The sequence below is a fragment of the Mustela nigripes genome, chromosome 9, assembly GCF_022355385.1.
Source record: "Mustela nigripes isolate SB6536 chromosome 9, MUSNIG.SB6536, whole genome shotgun sequence".
Classification (NCBI taxonomy): Eukaryota; Metazoa; Chordata; class Mammalia; order Carnivora; family Mustelidae; genus Mustela; species Mustela nigripes.
Window position 1 is genome coordinate 42,634,274 of NC_081565.1, and position 25,825 is coordinate 42,660,098.

Below are 25,825 nucleotides of genomic sequence, written 5' to 3' on the forward strand. Positions count from 1 at the left end.
GCAGAGCATTTTGTGTATCTAAAGCTTTGAAATACCCTTTGGGAAATACAAACTATGCAGTCTTATATAATCTGTCTTCTGTCTTATGAGCTCAGTTCTCTTCTGGCTGCCTCGCATCTGTCAATAAACATTTTTTAAAAACCTGTATCACAGACACTGCGCTGAGAACTGGAGTGACGGTCACCTAAGATACACTTCCATCCTTCAGGAAAGTCATGATTTTCAGGAATCATACCCTTCAATCCATTACTTAGAGCGACGACACCCAGTATAGTAGCCCCTAACTACTTGTGGTTGCTTCAAGTTAGACTAATTGAAATTAAATTAAAAGAAAAACTGGTCTCTTAATCTTCCTAGCCATAGTCGAAGTGCTCAAAAGCCACATGTGTCTACTGGCTGGGCTCTCCTCTTCTGGTTTACAGATGAAAAACAGATAAGACTCAAAATTATACGTTCATTGTTTTTCCCTAGGTCCGATGTCAGACTCTCCATATTAGAGAGTAGCTCAGTACCTCAGGAGTGCTGTTGGTCTCTGGGGCACCAAGTCATAATTACACTCTACTGTGTCTACTGAAATGGAAACTGCTGCAGAATGTTAGTCACAGTAGGATTCCATTCATCTCTGTGAGCATTTAAAGGAAAATAGGAATAATCAGTATGGCTTGATGCCCATAGATAAGACTGCCAAATTTTGGCTGCTATGTGTGGTCTAGACTCGTTCAAATTTCCCGGCCTGGTGAGACTAGATTTTTTTTTTTTTAGAAGATTTTATTTATTTATTTATTTGACAGAGAGAGCACAAGTAGGCAGAGAGACAGGCAGAGAGAAAGGGGGAAGCAGGCTCCCTGCTGAGCAGAGACCCTGATGCAGGGCTCAGTCCCAGGACCCTGAGATAATGACCTGAGCCAAAGGCAGAGGCTTAACCCACTGACCCACCCAGGTGCCCCAAGACTAGGTTCTTTGGCTCCAAAAGACAGCAAATGAGTATTGGGATTTGGATGCAGGAAGGCTTGATTTACTAAAATCTAACAGTATATCTTCTCTAGCCATCCACCTGTTCCACCACATTAAAGCATGGGCTGTCCCTATTATAGGGACTTGTGTGGTCTTAGGAAGAGCTCTTCCTGAGAAGTAATTTTATGCATAAAGTTCTGAGATATCCGTTACCAGCAAAGCCATTTAGGCTATAGTGTAGTAGTAGAACATTGTATGAATCAGTATTAGTCCCACACTGCTAGTGCTAACAGATTCCTATTACATTGTGACTCTGAGTGTGCCTGGACCAAGAAATCAAAATAAAGGTATACAGGTATGTCTGGATGAAGAAAGAGAAATGCAGACTACAACAAAGAGAACTTCCTAGAGTTCCTTGAATGGGTCATATCTTCTTATGCCAGGCCGGAGATCCCTGTGAGCCCTCGGCCTCCGTGTCCTCCCGAGTCCTACTCAGCCTACAAGTTGGCAGCTTCGTTGTCCCTCCCTCAGAGACCTCCCCCACTCATCACCACATTGGGTCCCTGCTAACTGCTCCCTGAACCCAAAGAGAGCAACCAAGATGGAAGCCCCCATATTGTCAAGGTCCAGTATCAGAAGCAATAGCCACCCCTTCCACCATTTTCTGTTCCTTAGAAGTGAGTCACTCAGTCCTGCCCATACTTAGGAGAAGGAATTAATCTCTATTTCCCAAAGAGAGAAATACCAAAGACTTTCCTAGTATATTTTTAAATCACTGCAGAGACCAAATTTTTTAATGGATGATGTTTGCCTTTGGTCTGCCCATTTCCCTTTCGTCTTTCATTTCCCACTTCCGGTAGCTCAGGTCTGCTGCCTCCCCCAGAGCGCTCATTGCTCCAGAAATCACCTGCCTCGGTGAACACTTCCATGACCACCCTCAGAGTGGTCGGCCCTGCTTCCTGTTTAGCCAGGCTCCTCGAGGAAGACCAGTTGTCTCTGCGATCCGCCCTCCGTCACTCCAGAAACTCGCCCTTTCTCCTGCAGTACTGACCCGCAGCCCTGTGTGCTTACCTTTGAAACAGAGAAGAAATAACATGTGATCTAATTCATGGTGGTGAGAAACCTTAAAAACATTGTGCTCAGCAAAAGAAACCAGACATAAAAAGTCCATACTGTTTGATCCCATTTATATCAAATTCTAGAGCAGTCTAAGCTCATCAACAGTGTCAGAGCAGATGGGGTGGTTGCTGGGGTGGAGGGGGTGGTTGATTGATTGACTGAGGGTCAGGAGGGAATCTCCGAGGCAATGGAAATGTTCCGTATCTTCACGTGGTGGTTATCTGGGAGCGTGTCCCTATTGAAGTTCATCGAATTCTACATTTAATTAGAAGCATTTTATAGGACCAAATATACCTCAATAAACTTTATTTTTAAAGGATGCTTGGTAAAGGATTCAGTATATTTTTAAAACAACCTTAGTATTCGCAAGAACAAGGATTTGATAGTGATCGGTCTTTGCTGAAAACTTGTCTCCCTGCTGCCTGGGTGGTTAACAACACAAACTGAAAGGGAAAGTAGGGACTTATCCCTGAGGGCCAATTAGAATATCTGCATTTTCATTGGTTATAGTAACAGGAATAATTCATGTCATAGAGATGGGTAGCTCTCCCTTCCCTCTGGCAATCAGTTATGAATGGTTCTGCCGCATAGCACATGGGGAGACTTCAGAGAGCATCTCAGCCCTCAGCCCCCCATCCCAGGCCTAGTAAATCAGGATCTCCAAGGGTAGAGTCCATGCAAAGTCCAGCTCTCTCAAAGTCCAAAGTCAGTTGGCTCTCATGAGACACCATTGGTGAGCCCCAGTGAGGTACGGTGCTTCTTGACTCATCCCACCCAGGAACATCTGGAGAGCGTAGGGAGGGTGAATGCATGAGTTCTACCACTGGAATTTTTGGTTCAGTAGTTCTGGGATAGGACTTGTGAATCTGCATTTTTAATAAGCTCCCAGGTAACGTTGATACAAGCGGTCCAGGCATCACACTTTTGGAACTAATACCATCCATTCCCCAATTTCTGGGCAGAATTGGAGTCCAGCAGGATGCCTAGACTGAAGAGTGGCCCCTCTCATCTTGGTCTTGTAGATGGAATCTAGCCCCACTACTTCGGTTTGCTTACGGTCAGGCTTAGCTCCCTCCACCCCGCGCCTTCCCCCTACATCCCGTTCCCAGTCTAAACCATAATGGAGTTACTTTGCTGGCAGCAGTCAGCACCACCCCCTAGAAGCCCATTCCCCCCAGACCTCACCCCTTCAGCATGGCCCTTCTCGTGTATCAGAGCCCCCATCACACATACCTCAGTGCTGCCAGGACCCTGTGTTTCAGGCGCATGGCTGGGCTCCAGGGATACTGCGACTAGTCCCTCTAGGTCTTAGCATGAGCCCTTTTCTCTGTGTAGAGATGCCAAGTCTTCGTTTTCCCACTGGTAGAATGAGGGAGAGTAGCCCAAATCAGGGTCCTGTGAGCATGCAGGGGTGAAGCCGGGGCCAACGGCTGGGCCCTCACCTCCTCTTCAACCAGATCTGCTGTAGTTTTTCATTCGTGGCCTTTGTATCAGATTACATTAGAAGATATAGTTTCTGCTACTAAAATAAGTTGTAAATCCACTGGATTAAGGAAAGTTTTGATTTCCTTCCAGTTCTGGCACATTGTAGATCCAGAATGACATAGATTGTCCTCTGCCTTTTTTTTTTTTTTCATTTATTTATAATAGTAAATTATTTTGGAAAAGATTTATAGTAGAGATTTATGTCTGTGTCTTATTAAAGTATTTCAGCCTAGGAAGAACTTTAAATGGCCTGTAATAACTAGACACTTTTAAAATTTGATATGTTGAGCTTCTGAGAATATAGTAATCTGAGGAGAGGGAAATTTTTTTTTTTTTTTGAGATTGAAATTTTTTAAAATAAAGCTGTGGACCAGGTGCTGTGGGAAATGGGTTTATGTATTACCTCATTTATTCTGCACACAGTTCTATGAGATAAGTACTGTTTTTATCCCCAATTTAGAGAAGAGGAAAATCAGACAAGGCGGTGAAGTAATTTGTCCCATATCACACAGCCCTGTGGAATCAGGATTCGAACACAGGAAGTCTGACCCCAAAACCCAGACCCAGCCTCTGCTCAGGCAGATTTTTGCTTAGGTGCACACTAATTCAAATGATTTCTGATGATCGGTAGCAGTTAGGAAGTTTCCTGAAGTTCTGTCCCTTTGGTAGAACAGCATCTGGCTGCGAGGCCACAGTCAAGTCATGTCTGCTCTCTGAGCACATGTGGCATACTGTGTTCAGTGACTCAAACAACATGATAGTGTGCAAGGAGCTCATATGTGAGGACCTGGTGCTAAGTGCTAGGACAACTAAAACAGCATGACACCTGTCTCAAGAAGTGTCACGTCTGTAGATAGATGACCCAAGGGGCACCTGGGTGACTCAGTGGGTTAAAGCCTCTGCCTTCGGCTCAGGTCATGATCTCAGGGTCCTGGGATTGAGCCCCGCATTGGGCTCTCTGCTCAGCAGGGAGCCTGCTTCCCTTCCTCTCTCTCTGCCTGCCTCTCTGCCTAGTTGTGATCTCTGTCTGTCAAATAAATAAATAAAAGTCTTAAAAAAAGATAGATGACCCAAACACAGAGCCTGCAGAGGCCAGGCATGGCAGGCATGAATTAGCAAGCAGGTAACGAGAAATAGGAAGCTCTGGGAGCCACCTCCACAAGACTCCAGCTCGTGGTTTCAGTGGGGGAGCTGGGACCCAGAGTCTCCAAATCAAAAGAAATTGGCACTCCATCATTTTAGGTGAATGCTTCAGAATTTTAAATGGTGGCAACTGATGAGAGTAGTTCTTGCACTTTATTTCATTTCATTTTTTAAACCTTCAGGCCCAAGCCGTTCCTTCTAGGAGTGCAGTTTGCCTAAGAGCCATCATTTTGCACTCCTGCCTTGTATAGAGCCCGTGGTAGGCAGGTCAGGGTCTGGCCCGTTACAGTCTGGCAATACCTTAGGTGTTATTTTTAGAGTTCTCCCTGATCTTGAAAGCCCAGAACTTCTAAGCGTATGAAATGAAGCATTGGGGTGTGTTTCGTGCGTGTGTGTGTGTGCGTGCGTGCGTGTGTGCGTTGGGGGGGGGTGTACCCAGTTCAGATGAAGCAGATGAGACAGTGGTCGTTGGGTTGAGTTGGCGTCCGCTTCAAACCAAGGCTGCCCCATGCCCCCTCGCCATCGCTGGTCTGCAGCGACTGTAGTGCTCCAGGAACCAAGGGACACAGAGCGCATCTGTTCCTTTGTCGCTGGCTTCACCCAACACAGCCAGTGTCATCGCCAGTTGGATTGTGGACCCCGTCAGTGCCAGGCCCGGGAACGGAAAGCAGCTGTTGTTATCATATACGTTCACTCTAAACAGTGGAGCCTTCAGAAAGCCAGCCGCGCACCAGCCCTGGTCTGGGGAACTGGCAGAAGGTACCGAGCGCTCACAGCGCACACTCAAGGGATTTTATCTTACTAATCTTTGAAAAACACTGGCAAATGGACAGGAGTTAAATAAGGTATTTGACCGCATCCCACATAGGTTGGTTTTAGTTTTATGGCCTCAGGATTAAAGAGGCAGACGTCCCGTGAAAGTTGGCACTCCCGTGCCTACCTAAATTCAATTTTTTAATATAAGGTTTCTGATGTGGTTTTTGCTTTATTTGGAACTCAGCCTTTCTTTTGACGGTGACAGCAGCCTTTGTGCATATACTACAGAGGAATCAATAGGTACTCACGGGTGTAGTTTTCTCCTCTGGTGTCACTGCTATAAGATGTTAGAGTCGTAAAAGGGTCTCAGACAGTTAACTCTTTTAGTTTCTGTTGCTGGTTCAAGGCTGCTTGGCATTTTGTGTGAATAGATTATTCCAGATGGAAGAATTCTTTGAAACATTTTTTGTTTCCAATATTGACAGCAACAACAGAGGGGATTTAATGAGTTGGACAGGAGTATGTTCTTGAAAGCACACACACATGCATACGTGTACACACACATACACAAGCACACACAAAAACTACACACTAATCATCATTTTTTTTTCCCCAATAAAACTTAAAATCTTTCAAAACCCCTTCTCGGTGGATTTTTTTTTCCATTTTGCTAATGGAATTATGTATAAACATCTTCTTCCTTGAAGCTTTTGAAATGCTTTTTTCCAAAATTGATAGCTATGGGATTTTTGTTGTTTGGGTTTGTTTCATTTTAAGGGGAAAGATTTATGCGATCTGAAGAGAAACCAGAGTATGGGTTTGTTTCATTTTAAATCGTGGTACAATACCCATAAAATCAAATTTGCTGTCTTAACTATTTTCAGTGTCCAGTTTAGTGGCACGAAGTAAACTCTTGTTGTTGTGCAACCCACACCACCATCCATTTCCAGAACTGTTTTCATTTTGGCAGACATGGTTTTTCTTCCCTCCACTTCCCTTCTCTTCTCTTCTCTTTTCTCTTCACATGCGAGCCAGGTCTTTAGGGTGTGCAGCTGAGGCCAGGAAAGGGAACAAAAAATACGCCAAGAAAAAGGGTATCTGCTCTTACTTCTCTTTAACTAAGGCAGAACTGCTTCCCACCTTCAATACGTTAGACAGTTTCCCTCTTCTCTTGAGAGCGAAACACAGGGTGCCGACAGTAGCACATAATCACCTCTCTTGCTAAAAAGTCTAAAATTGCAGCTTCCTACGAAACTATCAGCAAAGCAAGGGAGGAAGGAGCCCTAGCATGTAACCATCGCCTTAGCTCTCTGAAGCACATTCCCTTTATGTAAAATCAATGTTGTATTCATGGTTGGTTAACTGGGAGTCAGAGACTACAGGAAGAAAGGGGTTTGTCTCCTCCCCCACTCTGAAACCCATGCTGGTTCAGATCTCAGAGGCTGTAGGCCTGTGCAGAGTCCATTCCTGGTTTATGACGTGTGTTTTCTTCCCGGTGTAGCATCACTGCTCGCCCACAACAGGAGAAACATTGGGACTGTTGATGGCCAGGTCAACTTTACAAGCTTGGTAGCTTGGGAACCCATTTATAATCCCATGGGCCTTAATGCTGTAGAGTCACACTGGCCAGGGTGTCCTCGGGGTGCAGATCAGGGTGCAGCAAACTGTTTCTGGAAAGGTCCAGATGCCAAACATTTTAGCTTGTGGGCCTTAAACGGTTCCTCTTACTACTGCTCACCTCTGCCTTTGAAGCGGAAAAATAGCCAGAGACAATGCAGACCTGAATGGGCGTGACTGTGTCCCCGTACAACTTTATGGATAGACATTGAAATTCGAGCTTCCTAGGTTGTTCCTGTGTCATGGAATGTTCTTCTTCTTTTGTTTTTTCCCCCAACTATTTAAAAATGTAAAAACTATCCTTAGTTTATGGTCCATACAAAATAGGTGTGGACTTGATCTGGCCTGTGCCCTGTGGTTTCCCGTTCCCTGATGTAAAGGAAAAATGGGATTCTGAGGCCCACTGATGAGATCCCAATGACAGATCTCAGGGCAGATTCTCACTCTGCTGGGTGTTAACCATGGGCAGGCCACCAGCCTCCGCAAGCTGCAGTTTCTCTGGGGGGTGGGGGGAAGCATAGTGACCACCCAGTAGAGATAAGTGTCAGTGACCAAGTGGGGCAGCGGTCAGGACGCCATGGTCAGCCCTTAAAGCTCTCAGGAGCTTGAGCGTGTGTCTCAACGAGCAGGAGTCTAACCCCTAACAAGCAATCTTATTTTGCTAAAATGAAGATTCAGTTTGTTCCATGCCCATTTTTTTCACTGACCTAATATTTTGTTCCTTCCAAAGGAATGGGACTGCTAAGAAGCTAGACACTTCCTAAATTACAGGCTCTCTGAGGAAGAAAATCTCCCTGTGTTTTCATCAGACGCACAATAGAGGTCTTATTAAGTGATGGCAAGCACTGTCCTGTGGTGAAGTCAGCTCAGCTGAATGACTTCTATGAATTCTTTGTTTTCCTGGGGGAGGTAAATTCTTCCTCCAGGGACCCGTGCCCTGAAAGTTCAGGGCACACCCAACATGACAAATCGTGTTCCTTCAGGGTTTCTTGAATGTCATTAAGAGCTGTCTTCTCTCTTCAAACTTCTCTCAGAACAAGTAAGTCTATGCCTGTAGCAGCCTAATCTAGACTGGAAGGGCCTCAGCAGCCAGTGAGCCCTCCCTCCTGCCCCCACGCCATGAAAAGGCCAAGTGGCAGAAGCAAACAGGAGAATGCCTTACGCTGTCCTCCGCCCACATCCAGTCTTCCAAGAGCGGCAACCTGCTGGCTGGCCACTGGGCCATGTTGAAATCTGTCGCAACCCTCTGAGGGAGTGGGTGCCTTCGGCCTCCCTTTGCTCATCCCAAAACCAGGGGCACGAGGAGCATCTGCCAGAAATCAGTCCAGCTGTGCTGGCACATGCAGGGTGTGGGAGGGAAGGAGTCGGCCCCGTTACAGCAGGGTGGACCTCAAGCCAGGCTGTTGGGGGACGTGAACTGGCAGAGATGGGAAGGAGGAGGGCCTGCGAGGCCAGCACTGGGCCTCACTGGGTTACAGGGAGCATCGCTTTGACCAGGAAACAGGTTGGACGCACGCCCTGTCAGGGTCAGGAGCTAATAGTGGCCCAGCAAGAAGGATGGCCTAGGGAACATGGTAGCTCCCTTCCCGGAACAAGTCAGGATGTCCAAATGCACAGTGTGGCAGAAGGGGCCCTGCAGGGCTTTGGCGAAGAGATCTGGAGAAATGCAGTGACAGTGAAGCATTTTGTTTCGTGCGCTTGCTTTCCTGATGCCTGCTAAGGCGGCCTGTCTCTGCATATGGCGTGTGTCCATAACCCATCTCCTGTGGTTAAAGGAGAGCGTTTCAAAAATGTGCAGCTCTGCCTTTATGAGAATCAGTATAAATCAAGAGACGGAGTATGTTTACATAAAGTGACTTATTTTTAATGCTTGCAGGATTTGGGAAAAGAAGAGCAGTTTGATTCTTGTATCATATGAATAAATATTCTCTGTGGGTGGCAGGTCTGTGTGTTTATCTATCCATATGTATGTGTACATGTACGTGGAGGCGTGTGCACACTTTTACACACACACACACACACACCCTCCGTTGGGGAATGCCCTCCATATCAGTAATGTGGGCTGTTCTTTAGGAACAGAATTAATCAAATAAATATTGTTCTTTCCTGTTTAGGGAGGTTTGGCCTGCCATGTTCCTATTTTTATTTCTTTTGGCTTATTTACCACCCACATTCCTGAAAGAAAGCAGAAAGAACATTTTTAATTCCTGTGTGCTGGTTGGAGCCCATGTATACTTTGAACTGGGAGAATTCTTTTTTTAAAATTCTGTAGTCTGGCTGCCCCGTCTGCCTTACAAGAATTCAGACTTTGGGATGCTAGCAGGGCCCTGACTGTCGACCTCCTGTGAGTGGTTCCACCGGCCACGTCCCCGTTCCGTGGTCAGCACTGGCTCTGAGCAGACTCAAGCAGACTCAGCTCAAAGTACTTACAGGCATAAAGGGAGATCTTTTCAGCCAAAGCCTTGCAATACAGTGTAACTGGTTAGGAAGACGGGTTTTCAGGTTTCCACCTTGGCTATCCTCATGACTAGCAATGTGACTTTGACTAAGATACGTAATCTCAGTTCCCTCATCTATAAAATGAGGATAATACCACTAAGACTGCTCTAAGGACTGAATGAAATAAAGAACACCCAGACAGCATCGAGCACAGCATTGGGCCTAGAAAAAGCGCAGGACACGGTAGATACTGCTGTTAGGAACACAATACGTTTGACTCACTGAGGCTTTTAACACTATTGCCCCATCTTGTTCCCTCCATCTTTTGTGGCCTGACATTCATTCATTCATTCATTCATTCATTCAAGTTAGTTATTACATATGAAGCCTTGTTCCAAAAAGAATTTAAGGGGTCTGGTGTCAGTCTCCCCCTGGAGTTCTTTCTCCCAGTTCCCATTAAAGAGACATAACTACGTTAAGAAAAATAGTTTTAAGAAAATGTTTAGGCCCAGTACTTGATGCTTGCGCAACGTACCTGCTCTTGATTCCCTGGTCATAAGCTGCCCTTCTGAACACAAGCTCCCTCCTACAGGACACTGGAGAGAAGCTGCATCCTCCTGCTGCAAAGGCCTTGAGGGTGAAACAAGTGCTTGGAGTAGGAGATCCTGGTCAGGGAGAGGCTGCCACGGAGATTCTCCAAGGTGGGCTCAAGGACTGTAGTCCTGAGACGCGGCAGCCTTCCTGTGCCCTGAGGGCTGCAGGAGCTCTGCCCCTCCCCCTCTGTGGTTTCCACTGTCAACAGTCCAGCTTTCCCACCGGGGAATGAGCAGTCGAGTAGCCGGGGTATTTTGCATTTGCTTGTTTGTTTTTCTTCTCTGTTGGTCCGGGGATTTCCCTTCGGCAAGCAGCCCGCTGTTTTTCCTGGGCTCCCCTTTGACACTGCCCTTCAGAGCAGAAACGTACTACATCCCTGTCTGAGGGAGAGCCAGCTGCCAGAGCACACTCTCAGCAACCAGCTTTAGAGCCACTGAGATCCTTTCTCACTTTCCCTTCCCTGTGCCCTGGTCCCTTTCTCTGAATCACTCTGTCTCCCACTAAGGCAGTGTGTAACCTTCACAGACCCATGAGCAGAGCACGAAAGACTCAACGGGAGTGTTCTGGGCAGGAGAAGGGCATGGAGCTCTCCCCGCAGAAGAAACAAGTGCGCAAAGATACAGAAAGAGCCAGAAGCAAGGTGTGTGCAGGGCAAGAGAGAAGGAGGAGATAGATCTGAGATACATGGAGTCTCTTTAACTTGCTGGGACTTTATCTGCTGGTTGATGGAGAGGAGTGGACGGACGTTTTATGCCCCAGAGTATTTTCCACAGCACCTTTCCAGCCATCACAGTTGATGATACCGGCAGGGAGTAGTGTGTTCGGCACACTGGAATCACACGGCATTGTGATATCGCAGCAGTTCTGAGCCCGGCAAACTGGATGGTTCCGGGACAGCAGCCGAGGTTGACGCTTACAATCTGACGCCTTAGTACAATACCACTTCCTCTTCTGAATTCGCAGCCTTCAGGGCCACACCAGCCCATTCCTGGAATTCTTCCTCAGGGCCTCAGGGGTTTGGGACTTACATTCCTGGTTCCTCCAGGAACAAGTCCCAAAGGGACTTGCCTTTGCTACCAGTGGGTTAGAGCTGGAGATAAGGAATTAACAAATTATCTGCTTGACCTGGTAGCTGCATGACCTGAGGGAAATGGGTGTTGGCAGGAGTTGGGGACCCTAGAGGGGCAGGGGAATTACTGTGGTTCTGGGGCAATCCTGGCGCAGACACCACCAACACAGTTGTTTGGAACGGAGGAGGGAAAGGGACAAGACTCTCAGAGAAATAAAATTTTCGAGACGGTGAACATTTTCAAACCACCCACTTTTTAGGGGAAGAAAAAATAGTCAATAACAAAAGAAACCAATGGATAATATGGATACAACTTGGAGGTTTTCAAGTCTCTTAAAAAATGGCATTTGCAGGATGAAAGCCATGGCAGAAAGCTTTCTTTTTGACCCGGCCAACACCCGCCGAAGGCCCAGCCTCCCTGTTGGGAAGGAAGTTCTTCCCGATCTGTTCCCCATACCCTCACCCTCTAGCCCAGCCAGAGATGCTGTCCCCATACTTCATGCTGCTTCTAACCAGGTTCCCAAGTCTCTCTTGGAGGAGACGGGGGCTGATGAGAGGCCTGGAGTGTCCATGTTCCAACCCAGGGCGTGTCACTGGGCGGGGAGGGAGGGCTTGCTGGGGGGGAGTGGGCGGGGAGCACCACACCTGCTGGCATCAGCCTGGTGGGCTCACCGTTCCTTGGTGTTCTTTCAGCAACCCACACCTTAACATACTGTCTTTTAAAGGTGTGAACGAAGCTCCGGTACTGGAAAAGGCAAGTGCACCCTTGTGTGTGCTTGTATGTGCACAAGTGTGTGTGTGTGTGTGTGTGTGTGTGTGTGTGGTATATGCGCACACGTGCTGCAGCGCTTTTAGCTGGGAGGCAGTTTACTGTCCTCTTAGGGCCAACTCTAACACTAAGTTGTGTATTTCAACTACCCCGTTTGAAGTCATTGGGTTTTTAATAGTGGCCGGGGCGGGGGGCGGGGGGGGCGTTGTTTCCATAAAGATCGTTTCCAGAAAGTTTTTATTTTTTATTTTTTTAAAGATTTTATTTATTTATTTGACACACAGAGAGCACAAGCAGGCAAAGAGGCAGGCAGGGGGTGGGGGTGGGGGGGGGGAAGCAGACTCCCCGCTGAGCAGAGAGCACGATGGGGGCTCGATCCGGGGCTCGATCCCAGGACCCTGGGATCATGTCACGAGCCGAAGGCAGAGGCTTTAATGCACTGAGCCACCGAGGCGCCCCTCTAGGAAGTTTTTAGCCCAGTGTTCTCTCCTGACCACACTCTGGAGCTTCAACACCCACCTTCCTCTCATCTCTCTGTGCTCCCCTTCTTCCTCAGTTTTGTTTCCAATATTTCTTCCTCCTCCTCCTTGTTTCTCAGAATTAGCAGAGTTGGGGAATTTAAAACAATAGACTTCAGGAGAACCGTGGTTCTACACCTCTCCTAATACATGTTAAAAAGCTAGAAAAACAAAAGGCCTCACTGCTTTTCTTTCTCACCCCCGTGGAGTGATGGGAACAGTATGTTTTTAGTTTGTTGGCTTATTTTTGTTCTTGAGTCCACCCGGGTGCAAATCCTGATTCTCCCGCCTGTGAACATGGGCAAGTGTGTCAGTTCTCCTTTTCCTCATCCATGTAGTAGAAAAGCAGTGCCTACTTCACAGAGTTTTGAAAAGAAGTCCACAAACTAAACGTAAGTGCCTCTGCCATAGTAAGTATCCAAGGCGTTTTTCCCTCCACCACTCATTTTATTGGGTCTGTAGACCTAATCATTGTTTTTTCTTTATTGGATTTTAGTTTAATTAAATATTTTTCCAGCACCTGGTATGTGTCTGGGCTAGTGCACCAGGGTCCAAACAGACCCGAGATGGGGATCATCTCTTCAGTGGCAGCCCTGTGCTGGAGCCCGGGAAGAAATAAACTGTCGGAGAACAATGGTGAAGGGTAGGACGGCCACTCTGGGAAACCAGAAGTACAACACCAAAGACCTCCCTGGGGTCAGGGTGAGGAGGAATGTAGGGGAAGGTGTCCCTCAAGAGGACCACACTGCCCAAGAGCCATGAAGGATGTTGGAGTTGGGAGAAAGGTGTTCTGGGGAAAGAGGAATGAATAAAGCACATACACGAGAGATCCCTGGATGCCATGGATTCAACAGGAGAGAAGGAGAGCTGGGGAGTGACAAGGCAGCAGAGAGATTGAGGGTCCAGGTCAAGAGGAGCATTGATCGCTAGAATTGGGACTTAGTTTGAAAACTTTGCAGAGCTGCTGAAGGAGTATCGTTGAGCCAGTAGCGCAGGATGGGTTTTACCCCATGTGCATCACACTGAGCCAACTCCCAGACACCTTTGCTTACACAAATGCCTCTCTCAGATCAATGTCAAGTGTCCAGAGCCCACAGGCCAGGGGGGCGAGCTCTGCCACTAATTATTTTACCCCCTCAGGTGGCTAAGCACCACTCTCGTGATCTGGGTTTTGAGTCTCTGAAGTAAAGGTCTTAGACTAGACAATACCCAAGTGTCCTCCTGGCGGCAGCTGTGGTCGGTGATTCTATGATCATGCCACCATCTTTTTGGAGCTTTTTTTTTCTGGTTTCTAATGTTAAGTTAGTAAAATTGCTGTGCAGCATGATGACTGACACCTAGTGTTCATCAATGTTTTCCCTTTATTTTATGTGCAAAGTAGATCACTAAAATGTATGATGGGTTGTGCAGTAAGCTAAGAGTCAGTTGGACTTTGGTAGCCATGGCTGGGTTAGAAATTACTTGTGGGACCTAAAGTAAGTCATTTTACTTCTCTTTGTGACCACCTTCTCCCTGCCCTCCACTACCAGTTCTAACAATGGGTAAACTGACAGATAAGACTAAGTTTAGACTTTCAGAGTACATTACGTTTGTCCTACAGATATCAAACACTTAATGTAATGGCTAAGAAATATCTGTATTTCAGTTTGAAAATGTTTAGAACAGAAGAGCTTGAATATCTTATGTAGACATGCCGATTTCATCCACCACCCCCTTTCCACACAAAAGTAGCCAAAAGTCATTTTAACTTTATTTTTAAAACTAAGATTTCAATTTGGAGGTTTGGTCTACTTCTATTTTTTTTTTTAATTACTGGAGCTTATTTTCTTAGGAAAAAAAATTACATATGTATTAAAAATATCTCAAAATCCGGGCGCCTGGGTGGCTCAGTGGGTTAAAGCCTCTGCCTTCGGCTCAGGTCATGATCCCAGGGTCCTGGGATGGAGCCCCGCATTGGGCTCTCTGCTTGGCAGGGAGCCTGCTTCCTCCTCTCTCTCTGCCTGCCTCTCTGCCTACTTGTAATCTCTGACTGTCAAATAAATAAATAAAATCTTTAAAAAACAAAAAACAAATGGGGGACATCCACTCACTAAAAAAAAAAGAAAAATCTCAAAATCCAAGAGGATTTGCTAAAGGCAGGTGTCAGGAAGAGAAAACATACATCATTTCATTCACCCAGAGATAAACTCATCCCAGTGGACTCATATTTTGTTTCTATTTTTTCCCAAAATAATTATATCAAACTGTATATACTGTTCAATGACTTGACCAAAATATTTCCATCACATCCTAATATATAACAACGTTGTAAGGGTCTTCTCGGATTCAGGCAAAAACTTAATGATGAATTCCAGTGCTGGTAGAAAGTGATACGGTGTGTGTGCGCAATGGGAAAAACTGAGCAGCTTGCTAATGAATCCTTTCTGGGAGCTGACAGTTGGATCTTGAAGGATGTCAGTATTTGCCAGGCACAGAAGAGCAGAAAGCATTTCCCAGATAGAAGGAACAGCTAGAAAAACTATTAGAAACCTTAAGAGACTGTGTCCTGTGGAAAACAGGGGAGCAGTCCAGTTTGCAGCAGTGGGGGGGGGGGGTAGTTTGCGAGTGGGTGGGGTTCAACAGGAGGTGAGCAGAGGGCACCAGTCTCTGTTGTGAACAGCTTTGTTTGCCAGGCCCTGGAGTAAGGAATTTGTTCTGTTGACAGTGGGGAACCGGGGACTTTACAAAATCAATTACTTCCTTACTTTAAAGCAAATAATACTGGGTGAGCCAAACAAAACCCAGCTTTTCCTTCTTACTCCTTTCCTTATTAAGGACGGATTTTTTTTTTTTTTTTTTAAATGCAGGTGCTTAAAAACATCTTCCTAGACAAGCTAAATACAGTCCCTATGAACCTGTCTCGGAAAATTCTCATCATCTCTGGAGAAGCTTTTTGAGCACTTCTGGCATTCTTCAGTGGTCTGCCTTAATACACGTTACACTTCGATCACTCCAACAACGGCAAACTCATTCTTTAAGAACAGCCTGGGTAGATGTTGTTTAGGCCACTCTCCGGGATAAGAAGGAATGTGTTTGGTTCTGCTAGGTGCCTTCGGGAGGGCTTTGATGATGACGAAAGCTTTGGAAGACAATATTGGCCAGCTTTTTGGTTTGGAGTTTTTCCCACAAGCGCCAGATATTTCTTACCCAGCTCATTTGCACCACCCAGTGGGAACGTGCTAGAATACAGCTTTGAAGAGTGGGTCTAGCTGTCCTCACACGGAAGGATCTGGGAATTCCTGGTCTGCTCTTCCAGCCATTCTTTCCCTGTAAGAATGTTAGGAGACATTCCAGTAGACAGTTTTTCTCCTTCATTTGGAGGCGAGAAAGCATTTGCAGTGAGGAAAGCACCAGTCCTGGCTTCTCACAGACTTAAGTCAGTGGCTTTCATTAAGTCCCATGTCCTCTATCAAAGTGCTCCCTTGTGTATGTGTGTCTGTGTGTGTGTGTCTGTGTCTGCTTAACTCTTCCATATTTCTAGTGGCATAACTGTTTCAGTATTTACTCAGTGCACCCGTAATTCCAAGTGGCATCCATCTGGGTAATGAAAACATATCTTCATCATTTTGAAAATCTGGGAATACCTGCAACCATTTATAATGAATATATGTCAATTAATGTACATCAGTACCATCTGAGTGTATCTTCTTAAGAATGTCTCAGAGGCTTTCAACCACAGATCACTTGGTGTAAGTGGAAAGAGCTGGCCTTTGTCTTTGGTTAGACCTGAGTTTAAGTCCCACCCCCGCCCCTCTCTGTGTGACTTTGAGAAGATACTCTCTGTCTCCGAGCCTGTTTCAATGAGCACAACCAGTCTTGTTTCACAGTGTTCGTGTAAGAGTTATGGGAATGGGATCTCTGCAGAGCTCTGAGGGACACTGGGACCAAGGGAGAGCTGTGCTTTGTTGGATGGAAGTGAATGTTACTGGTCAGGCTCTGCAGCTTCCCTGTTTGACTCGAGCAGGTCCCTTCAGCTCTGCAGCCTGGATGCCTCTGCTGTCCAACGGAGTCATAGTTCCTTCTCTGAGAGTTTTACAGAGGTGATGACGTAACACCTCCCCCTGCCCCCACCAAGCGCCTGGCACCTCAGAGGTGCCTCACAGATGCTAGTTCCTTTCTTTCCCAGAGTAGTAACCCATTACAAATCAGGACAGAATTAGTTATGAAGCCAAATCGTGTTCAGCCCGTGATCTCTCCCTGGCCACCGGTCTCTCTCACTGACTCAAATACTCACGCACATGTGCACATGTGCGCTTCCACTTTATTTTCCCCATCTTTGTCGTCAAAGCTTAACCAAAAGCAGGAGGACTTTTGGAAGCTTATCAAAGGGACAGCAGATTCATTTTAAGATTGTCCACGTTCCTTTCCAGTCCTCACACCAGGAGCATGGGTCTGTGTTTGGGCATGTGTGTTTACCTGTCTCTCCAACGCACACCTCGCTCCTGGCCTGGCTCCTCTGCTCCAGCCACAGCAACACCAGACCACGGAGGGCTCTGCCTTGGCCACTCTCCCCCCCCCCCCGCCCCTCCCGGGTATCTAGTCCTTTTCTCCCCACCTCACATCATCTGACTCCTTCTTTAAATTTTGGGGTCCATCTAAATGGATATATCATCAGGGAGGTCTTCGGAAGCCCCTTCTTGCCGTGGCATGAAGTGATTGTTGCCGTGTATGTGTTTCTGAGGGAAAAGAATGAATGTGCATCAAGTCTGGACGTATCTTAATACTTTTAACCTTCCCGGTCACCTTCTTGGGTGGTTTCACTGTTCCATTTCACAGATGAGGAGACTGAGGGCCCATTCATTGCTTCATTAAACAAACATCTATTAAATATCAGTTGCCAAATACTGGGAATAGAACAGACACGCCCCTTCCTTTGTGGGTCATACAGGATCTAAAATGGAATGACCGGGAAGCAGGAATGAAAGAAATAATGGGCTATTCCAGGTGTGAAGAATGGTGCTATGAAAGGCAAGAAAGAGGGATATGCCCTATCTCAGAGCCTAGGGAGGGGATCCCTAAAGAAAAGGCAAGTCTGCTAAGACCCGAAGACTCAGGGCAGTCATATGGGTAGGTAAAGACGGCAGAAGTGGGTTCTAACAGTGGCTGAAACTTGGAGCTACCATGCCTCGTGGTCTCCCTTCCTCCAGATACTTGCATTTGTGTCTTGTCTTTTAGTGTGCCTTCTAGTGATCCACATTTCTTTCTCTCTGATGGACTGTAGCTCCTTGCAGACAGCAACCTCATCTCCCAGGCACCTGGCACATAGTACAAGTCATGAGAAGGAAATGGTCATTTCGTGTTCCAGTATATGTATTTGTATGTGATTGCCTGTGTTTAATAATATTACAAGGGTGGAAAAGTGCCTAGAATATGCCATGTATATTCTGTCATTTCTTTAACCCACACATTGGTATGGTTTTCTGATAGAGTCTCTAAGCACCTGGGTACTCCTGTTCTCCAACTCCTTGTGCTCCGATGTTTTCTCTTCCATGGGCTGGGGTGATCCAGGGTGAGCATGCGAGAGAGGGGGCAGCTGCCATTGGCTCTGTGGGAGGTGGCACTTGCAAGCAGCTCATTCATCTACATAAAATTATGTTAAGCGTGTCCCCCCGGGCGCTGCCTGGCACAGGGCTCCTTCCCAGCCTGCCCTCCAACTGTTCTTGGAGCTGAAAGCAGAGTGGCCGTCCTGTGCCGGGCACTGTTTTGGGGCAGGGGAGACAAGACGAGTGCACATGTGGTGAGCCCATGAGGATTCCTTTTCTTGACACACGGTAACTCACTGTCTAGTAGGGCCCGCAGACATGCCCACGGTCCATGCGCGCGCGTGCGCACACCCACACACACACACACATAAACCAGCTCACTGTAAGCAAGACTCCAGGCTGGCCCCGGTGGAAGAAGCGGTGAACTCCACAGTGTGGGGGGCAGGAACAGCGGAGGGCCTTCCAGGCATCCTGAAAGTCCTCTTGCCTGAGCTGGGGAAATGAATGGCAGTCACACAAGTTCAGGAGGGCAGAGAGGGGAGGAGCATGCCACAGGCAAGAGTCTCACCTCTGCAGCGGTCCAGAGAAAGAGAAAAGATGGCACATTTGCGGTCTGCAGATCCTCACAGGAGCCAAGCAGGTGATGGAGATGAGGGAAAGGCCAGGTGGGAGCGGGTCGGCTGCGTTGGTGTATTCATGCGCATTCAGAAAAGTCCTCCCTCCCATTTCCTTTGTCTTATACCCACTTATGCTATCCTTTATGTTTTTTTTTTTTTAAGATTTTATTTATGTATTTGACAGAGAGATCACAAGTAGGCAGAGAGGCAGGCAGAGAGAGAGAGGAGGAAGCAGACTCCCTAGCAAGCAGAAAGCTGATACGGGGCTCCATCCCAGGACCCGGGAACTTCGACCTGAGCCGAAGGCAGAGGCTTAACCCACTGAGCCACCCAGGCGCCCCTCTATCCTTCATTTTTCCATGGTTGTTTGAAATGTAGATAAAGAGAAACTATTCTCTTCTGTAAGAAAAACAGCAGTCTAAATCCAATGATCGCATCCATCAATAAGTGATACTTGGCTCCTGTTGGGGAGACAGCTGGGAGTCGTGGGGACTGGGACCAACTGGAGAGCACGTCTCTATCTGAAGAGGACAGCCGTTCTTCAACTCCAGCTGTCCAGTGGCTCCAAATCTTGGGATTTGGGGGGGAGGGGGAGTGAATAACCTGGAGTTTCGGCAAGTTAGCCAAATGTTTTGGTTTGTTGTTATTTTTAACATTGCTTGATCAGGACAAAAACCCCAAACCCAAACTTGCAGACCAAATGGAACTCATGTCCATGCTGAGCCTTGTCCATGGGCCGTGCTGGCAAGTCCTTGTTCAAAGGCTCCTGAGGTTGTGAGGGTATTTTTAGAATCCTCAGCAAGGCCTTGCTTATTGTTACTCCTAACCATCCCTCTCTCACTGCTTTCCAGAAAGAGATGACGAGCAGAATGTGTCACTAACGCCCCGGCCTTGCCTTCGGAAGACAGAGGAAAGCTCTTTCCTTCAGGAGTCCCAAGCAGGGAGCCGTCCCTAGCTGAAATGGCACGCCTACTTCCAGGAGCCCGAGAGGTGAAGATGAGCCATGATTCCTGAGAGACGATCCCCACTCACCCCGTGTGCTCTTAACCCTCTGAGTGCTGCTAGCCACGACCGGTGGACCTGTCCAACCACAGCGTGCAAGAAGGACTGTCCCTTGCCCCTTCTGGCTCTGAGTTGCCCCCAGAAAGCCTCTGCACTTAACAGGCACGTCGCAGCTCTGCTGGGACCTGCCGCCTAAGCTTTACTGGAATTCAGGTTTTGAGACTGAGACACTTACTTGTACTTTCCCACTCTGTCTTGTCAGCTGGCCGACTTTTCTGTAACATGGTTTCTAAGTACCGGGGGGATTTTGGAACTCTGGATGAGCAGCGAATTTTTCTATAACAAACCTTCCTTTCCAAAGCTCCTGCCCTGATCTGATTCAGTGGTTTACCTTTGCACAGGACCCGGAGCCAGGAGCGATCTGAGACCCACCCCACAGCCTCAACACAGTTTCCCACTCCATGACCCCAATCAAACCTTAACGACAGCGGGGAGACCGGTCGCTAGCAGAAAGCTGACGCATTACCAGTTAACTCTGAACAGAATGTGCTTTTTACAACCACACCATTCCTTGTCTTTTCTAGTCAAGGTATTTCCTTCCTGTTTCCCAGAAGAGAGGAAGAAAAGGAAGTTGTAAATGACCAGGAACGATCCGCAGAAGCCCTGAGCCAGACAGATTCGTGCAGCGTTTGTTCTTGACCAAAGGGGAGGGAGTTGTGGCTGTCTCCACAAAATATGAAAATTTGAGTGAAAAAAAAAAAAAAACAAAACAGAAGTGCAATTGCTTATTTGGTGCGCTTAACTCAGACAGCTGGTTCATTGGCTCGTAGCCTCCCCAGCTGGCCCTCTGAGCGCCTACATCCAGGTCCAGCCTGTGTTTTCTTTCCTTTCCGCTACACGTCCCCCACTCTCCCTCGGCTGGATTGTGTTGGGTCACAAAATTAATTTCTGCCTGTAGGATTGTGCCACCGTTGCCAAGGAAACAGTGGCCCTGGAGCTAACTTCCTTCTTCCATTCCTTCCCAGTTTTCCCATTCCAGTCAACAGAAGAGCACAGTCTGTGCCACATCCTGCCTTTTGAAACCCAAGTGAGTCTTCGCTGAAGAAACGTGGCCTTCTCTGCTTCATTCGCAAACCTGGTGGAGGTCCCGAGAGCCTGTCGCGAGGGGGTCATGATACTCCCAGGGATCCTTCGAATTTGACAAAACAGCAGTTGGTGGAGGGAAGTAGATAAGAATGTATTCGTGTACTTTAATGTAATACCGATTAAAACATCCCTAAACAACTCCGATTTCGCTTCATTATATGTCACGTGTTAAAGCCGTTCGTGGCCGCCACAGGAGCCTAGAAAGTGTGAAATCTTTCCTTGTCCAAAGAAAGGGCTGACTGTCGGGGCACCGTGGCACCCTGCCCTGACCCAGCAAAGCGACCTTCGCTTCCCGCCTTGTCCAAGTCGTCTCACGGAATCCAAGTGCTGCTACCTCTTTCCATCTTGTGCTCTGGTCAACATCCAACATACCCTCTCCCCTGTTTTGGCTTCCTAAGTAACTCTGAGAGAATAAGATAAACTAGGATTCTTCTCAGCCTCATTTTTGGCTGAAAAAACGCCTGACCGTCCTAAGGATCCAGAGAACAAAGAAACAAGACGCCCTCTTCCCCAGCCTATGCAACACGCAGTCAGTACTGCGTGGGGAAGTGGAACGGAGGGACAGAGAGATGACAGGGTGGAGCCCATGCCCTAGGAGGAACTCCGAAGTTCTGCCGCCATGGAAAACCACAGGGTTTTTGCATTAAAAAGTTGACCATGTTCCTGCGTTTCAGTGATGTCTGATCAAGCAGGTTGCTGGACTCTGAAGACATTCGTTATTAATTCATTTTAAGGTTCTTTTCTATTGACTGTTTGTGCATATGAAATTGCCATTCAATTTAAAAGACCAAATATTTTTAAGCTTCTTGGCACCATTTCCTCCCGGTTATATTTCTAATTGCATTCATCAGCTCTTCTAGGATGAGTTCTGGCAAACCACTCTTATTTTTTAATTAGAGTATTCCTAGTCCTGCAGAACTTTGTTTGGCAAATTCTAAAGAGAATCATTACAGGTAATTTTCATCTCTTTGACCTGATGACATCCTAAGTACATCTCATTGCAAAGGGGGAAGCTGAGCCCCTGGCAGTGGCCTGGTCCCCTTCGGCTTTCTGGGTCTGAGCCTGACCTGCTTCCTCCTCCTCACCTGAGGAGCTCTCCCTCATTTCCCACTACTTTTTTTTTTTTTTTAGCTGGGTAACACATGGATTCACTTTTTTTTTTAAAAAAAGACATTTCAAAGTGGAAATTTCAAAAAGATTACAATGAACGTCCATGTCCCCTTCACGTCCATGCATCAATTGTTAACATTTTTTAAATTCTTGACTTTTTCCATATATTTTCTCTTTTTCTCTGTAACTATACATTCTGATTGCTGAACCATTTCAAAGTATGTTGCAGACATCATAAAACTTTAAAATACTTTGTCATTTGCCCCCAAAATGTTTATAGCTTTTTATTGTTGTTGTTTATCCAGGATCCAGTTAGGAATCACACGTGGCATTTGTTGTCATTCTTTTTAGTTAATGGGTTAGAGTTCTTCTGTTAGGTATGTATGGGTGTGGTGTGGTGGTGCTGGGTGGTGATGCTGTGCGTGTGTGCGTGCGTGCGTGCATGCACGCGTGTGTGTGTGTGTATGATACTGGCATTATTAAGGATTTCAGGCTGGTTTTCTGTAGAATGTTCCACAATCTGGATTTTTTTTTTCCTGGTGGTTTCCTCTTTATTAGACTCAGTTAAACATATTTTTTAAGGAAAAATACTACATGAGTGATATGTTCTTCCTACTGCATTTGTCGGGAAGTATATAATGTCTGTCATCTCTTTTCATGATATGAAGCTTGGCCACTGAGTTCAGGTGTTGTCGACCTGACCCATTCATCATAAAGGTAAAATATTCATTAGGAAGCTCTTAAATTCAGCACGCACGCATTTTATAGAGGTTGAGGCTATGCAAATGTGCATTCTTTTCTTAATATTCTCAGAGAGGCCCAGGTTCTCCAAAAGATCATAATCATTGCAGTTAAATGATACAGCAATGATAGAGGATTCATAACTTCCCACATAACAGAGGAAAGGGGAAGGGAGAAGTACTGGCTAAGGAGAATTTGTATGGGCCCTGTAGCCAGAGTTGAATATAATTTTTTTTTCTCCCATTCTCAGTGATTTCCAGTTCAGACCCATGGTTTATTTTAGAGAGTGTGTATTCTCATTGAAGGTGATTGCTCAATGGTACAAAAATTGTTTTTTTTTGCCGGGGGGTTTGACGCAGGAAGGCATCTTAGATAAAACGGGGGTGTGGCCCTTCAAAGGGCCATAGTAGGTATAAAGTGTCTATGTGTATTAAAATTTCATGAGGATGATTAAGAATTTCCTAAAAGGTTCCTTAGGAGGATGATAATGAAAAACAAAACCAGGTACGTTTGAGAAATACTCATTTAGAGTCAGATTCTGCTGCTTCGGTGTTAATTCTCTCTTCCTGGGATGTTTCCTCATTTCTGACGTCTAGGATGAGTGGAGGCAACTTCTGGAGATTTCTTAATCCATTCCTTCTACCCTGCCAAACTGTATCAGTAACATTCCTGGTGAAAACCTCCCTCTCCTCTCCTCGGCCTCAGGCATAGACATCCCACAACATCCTTCTGTGTATCCCACAGAACACTTCACAGCACCTGTAATCCTTCCATTTAACCTGAGCCAGATCTTTGGGTTTTAGCACACCTTTCCTAGGCTCTCACATTAAGAAAGATCCAAGGATTACCTAGGATATGAAGCATAATAAATGAGAGCCTTATTTGCATATCCATTAAGTATTTGAAGACTGTTAGCAAATGGTGAATCATTACAGGTAATTTTCATCAGCCTCCTTTCCCTTCTGCTCTCCAAGGGCAGAATTTGGAAGCCTGTTGCTCAGTGGCTAACATCTCCACCTCCATTTGAACTAGACTTTCCATGTCTCTGTGGATTATGGTTGCAACCAACAGTGGTTGTACCACATGCTTTCTCCAAACTGTCATGTCTTTGCTAAGTCCCAACTTGTTTTTTAGACTTTTATAAATTTTCTTTTCTATTAATCCACATTAAATCTATGTCTATATTATATTCAACCATTTTGGTTTATCTTCCTGAGTTGCCTTCATATCTACCATTAATAGGGCCTCATCAGACTGCGCTCTTTTGTTTTAATCCCTTCTTGGCAAAGCATTAAGAGACTTGGATGGAGAGTGCCTCTCATCTTTTCATGGTGATGTAGGCCGAGTCGTTATCTGGTCCTTAATGGAAGCACATCATTCCCTGTGGTCACCGACTTTCCATCACTTCCACACCCCGTGGGTATCACACTGTGAGTCTAAGAAATATCATGGGACAAGTAGAGCCATGTCTTCCAGAAATGTGTACAAATGCAAAATCACAAGGGCTCAGATGTGTTACTTAGGTAATACCATCATCATTTGTGTTTGGATCATTTTGGTCCTTGAAAAAAATAGGTGATTCTCCTAGAATTAGCCAAACAAAGTGTTTTGGAAATAGTTTCTTTCCTGCTTTAGAAAGTATGTCAACAACCAAAAACTTAGAACAGGTTGTTTCCCTCTGGGCAGTTATCAATTCTGGGTAGGAAATTTTTGATGAATAAATAAGGATTTTTGTAACTTTTAGAGGGGAGAGTCCATTTCTAATCTGACATTTAAGCTGTGTTACTAGCTGTTAGTGTTCTAATTTCAAGGTTTTCCTGTATCTTTTCTAATTGCATCAGAAAAAAAGAATGTTTAGTATATTTTAGTTCCATTTGTGATTAAATTAAGGGTTTCACTCTAAGAACAAACTAACACAATTACGTCAATTAGAAAAGCAAGAGGAAATGAAAGGATATTTATGAAATTGATTCATGTGAGCTTGAGAATCCCAATGTCACAAATAAAAGACACATAACCATCACCTGTTCTTTTTTGTGTGTTGCTCAGTTAATTTCTGTCACAGGTGCGTTTTCGTCTTGCAGTGGTCTCGGAACAGGTAAATGATAAGAAAATGGTTGCTTCTACAAAAAGTAATTCAAACTGTGTTTGAGAACACACATGCGCATAGATGTGGTCTAATAGAAGTTCCTTTATACTTTTCAGATTTTCCCAGGAAGAAACATTTTGCATATAGTTTAACTGTCCACAGAGGACTGTTGTGCCTCTTTTTTCTTGCAGTAGGATTCAGTATTAAATTTGATGGCAACCTCACATGTAAATACAATACATCCTGACTAGAGAAATCGTTCTTCAATCAGGTAAATAAACCTGAGTGTTAACCTCCGGTTTGCCACCGCCTTCCTTGCAAGACCCTGAGTATTCTATTTAATTGTTCTGTGCCTAGGATTTCTGAACTGCAACTGCTTCTAGATTTGTTCCTGTATGGCTTATAATTATTTTTGCAAAACATAAAAATATTAATATATCTGGAAGACAAATACAAACATTCTATTTATATGTTTTTAGTACATTTATTTATTTATTTTAATTTATTTATTTGTCAGAGAGAGAGAGAGAGAGAGCGAGCACAGGCAGACAGAGTGAAAGGCAGAGTTAGGGAGAAGCAAGCTCCCTGCGGATCAAGGAACCCGATGTGGGACTCGATCCCAGGACGCTGGGATCATGACCTGAGCCGAAGGCAGCCGCTTAACCAACTGAGCCACCCAGGCGTCCCGTGTTATTAGTACATTTATAGCCACTTTAGAGTAATTGTGATTCCAGTTATAGCCACTGTTGCTAATAGCAACAATCGAATACAGATAGAGTATTCTCTAAAAGCTATTTGTGATGAGGTGATTTCTAGACAGAGGGTGAGGAATGAGGCTTCTGGAACCCCAGCACAAATATAAAGTGTTCGCCTTCTCGGTTCCACTGTCTGAAATGTACATGGAGATGTGCAGAGAGGCAGGCTACGGACCAAATGTGGCCTGCAGGCACGTTTGGTTAGACTAACACAGTTTGTTTTTCTTTTTTTAACTAGCTGCCAACATTTAAAAATTGAGAAATTTGAGGCCTAAAAGTCAGAATTTCTGGCTCCTCTTACCAAATCAGAAGATCTGGCAACACCAGGCTTTTGTTCTCGTGGGGCAGGGATTAGCTAGACGTGGCTGACCCATGTAGAT

The 25,825-nt window shown here is 45.8% G+C and overlaps 1 protein-coding gene across 2 annotated transcripts in view; it reads left to right on the top strand.

Moving 5' to 3' along the window:
* Positions 1 to 24,624, top strand: part of MOB3B (MOB kinase activator 3B) — a 200,234-nt gene extending 175,610 nt beyond the window's left edge. The window contains exon 4 of one of the 2 annotated variants that reach the window (XM_059411537.1): positions 19,454 to 24,624. In XM_059411537.1, coding sequence (XP_059267520.1) covers positions 19,454 to 19,483 — 30 coding nt within the window. In that variant the 3' untranslated portion in view covers positions 19,484 to 24,624. Of the gene's footprint in view, positions 1 to 15,309; positions 15,448 to 19,453 lie in introns of those variants that run through there. The other variant, XM_059411535.1, reaches the window with a different exon arrangement.
* The last annotated feature ends 1,201 nt before the right edge of the window (positions 24,625 to 25,825 follow it).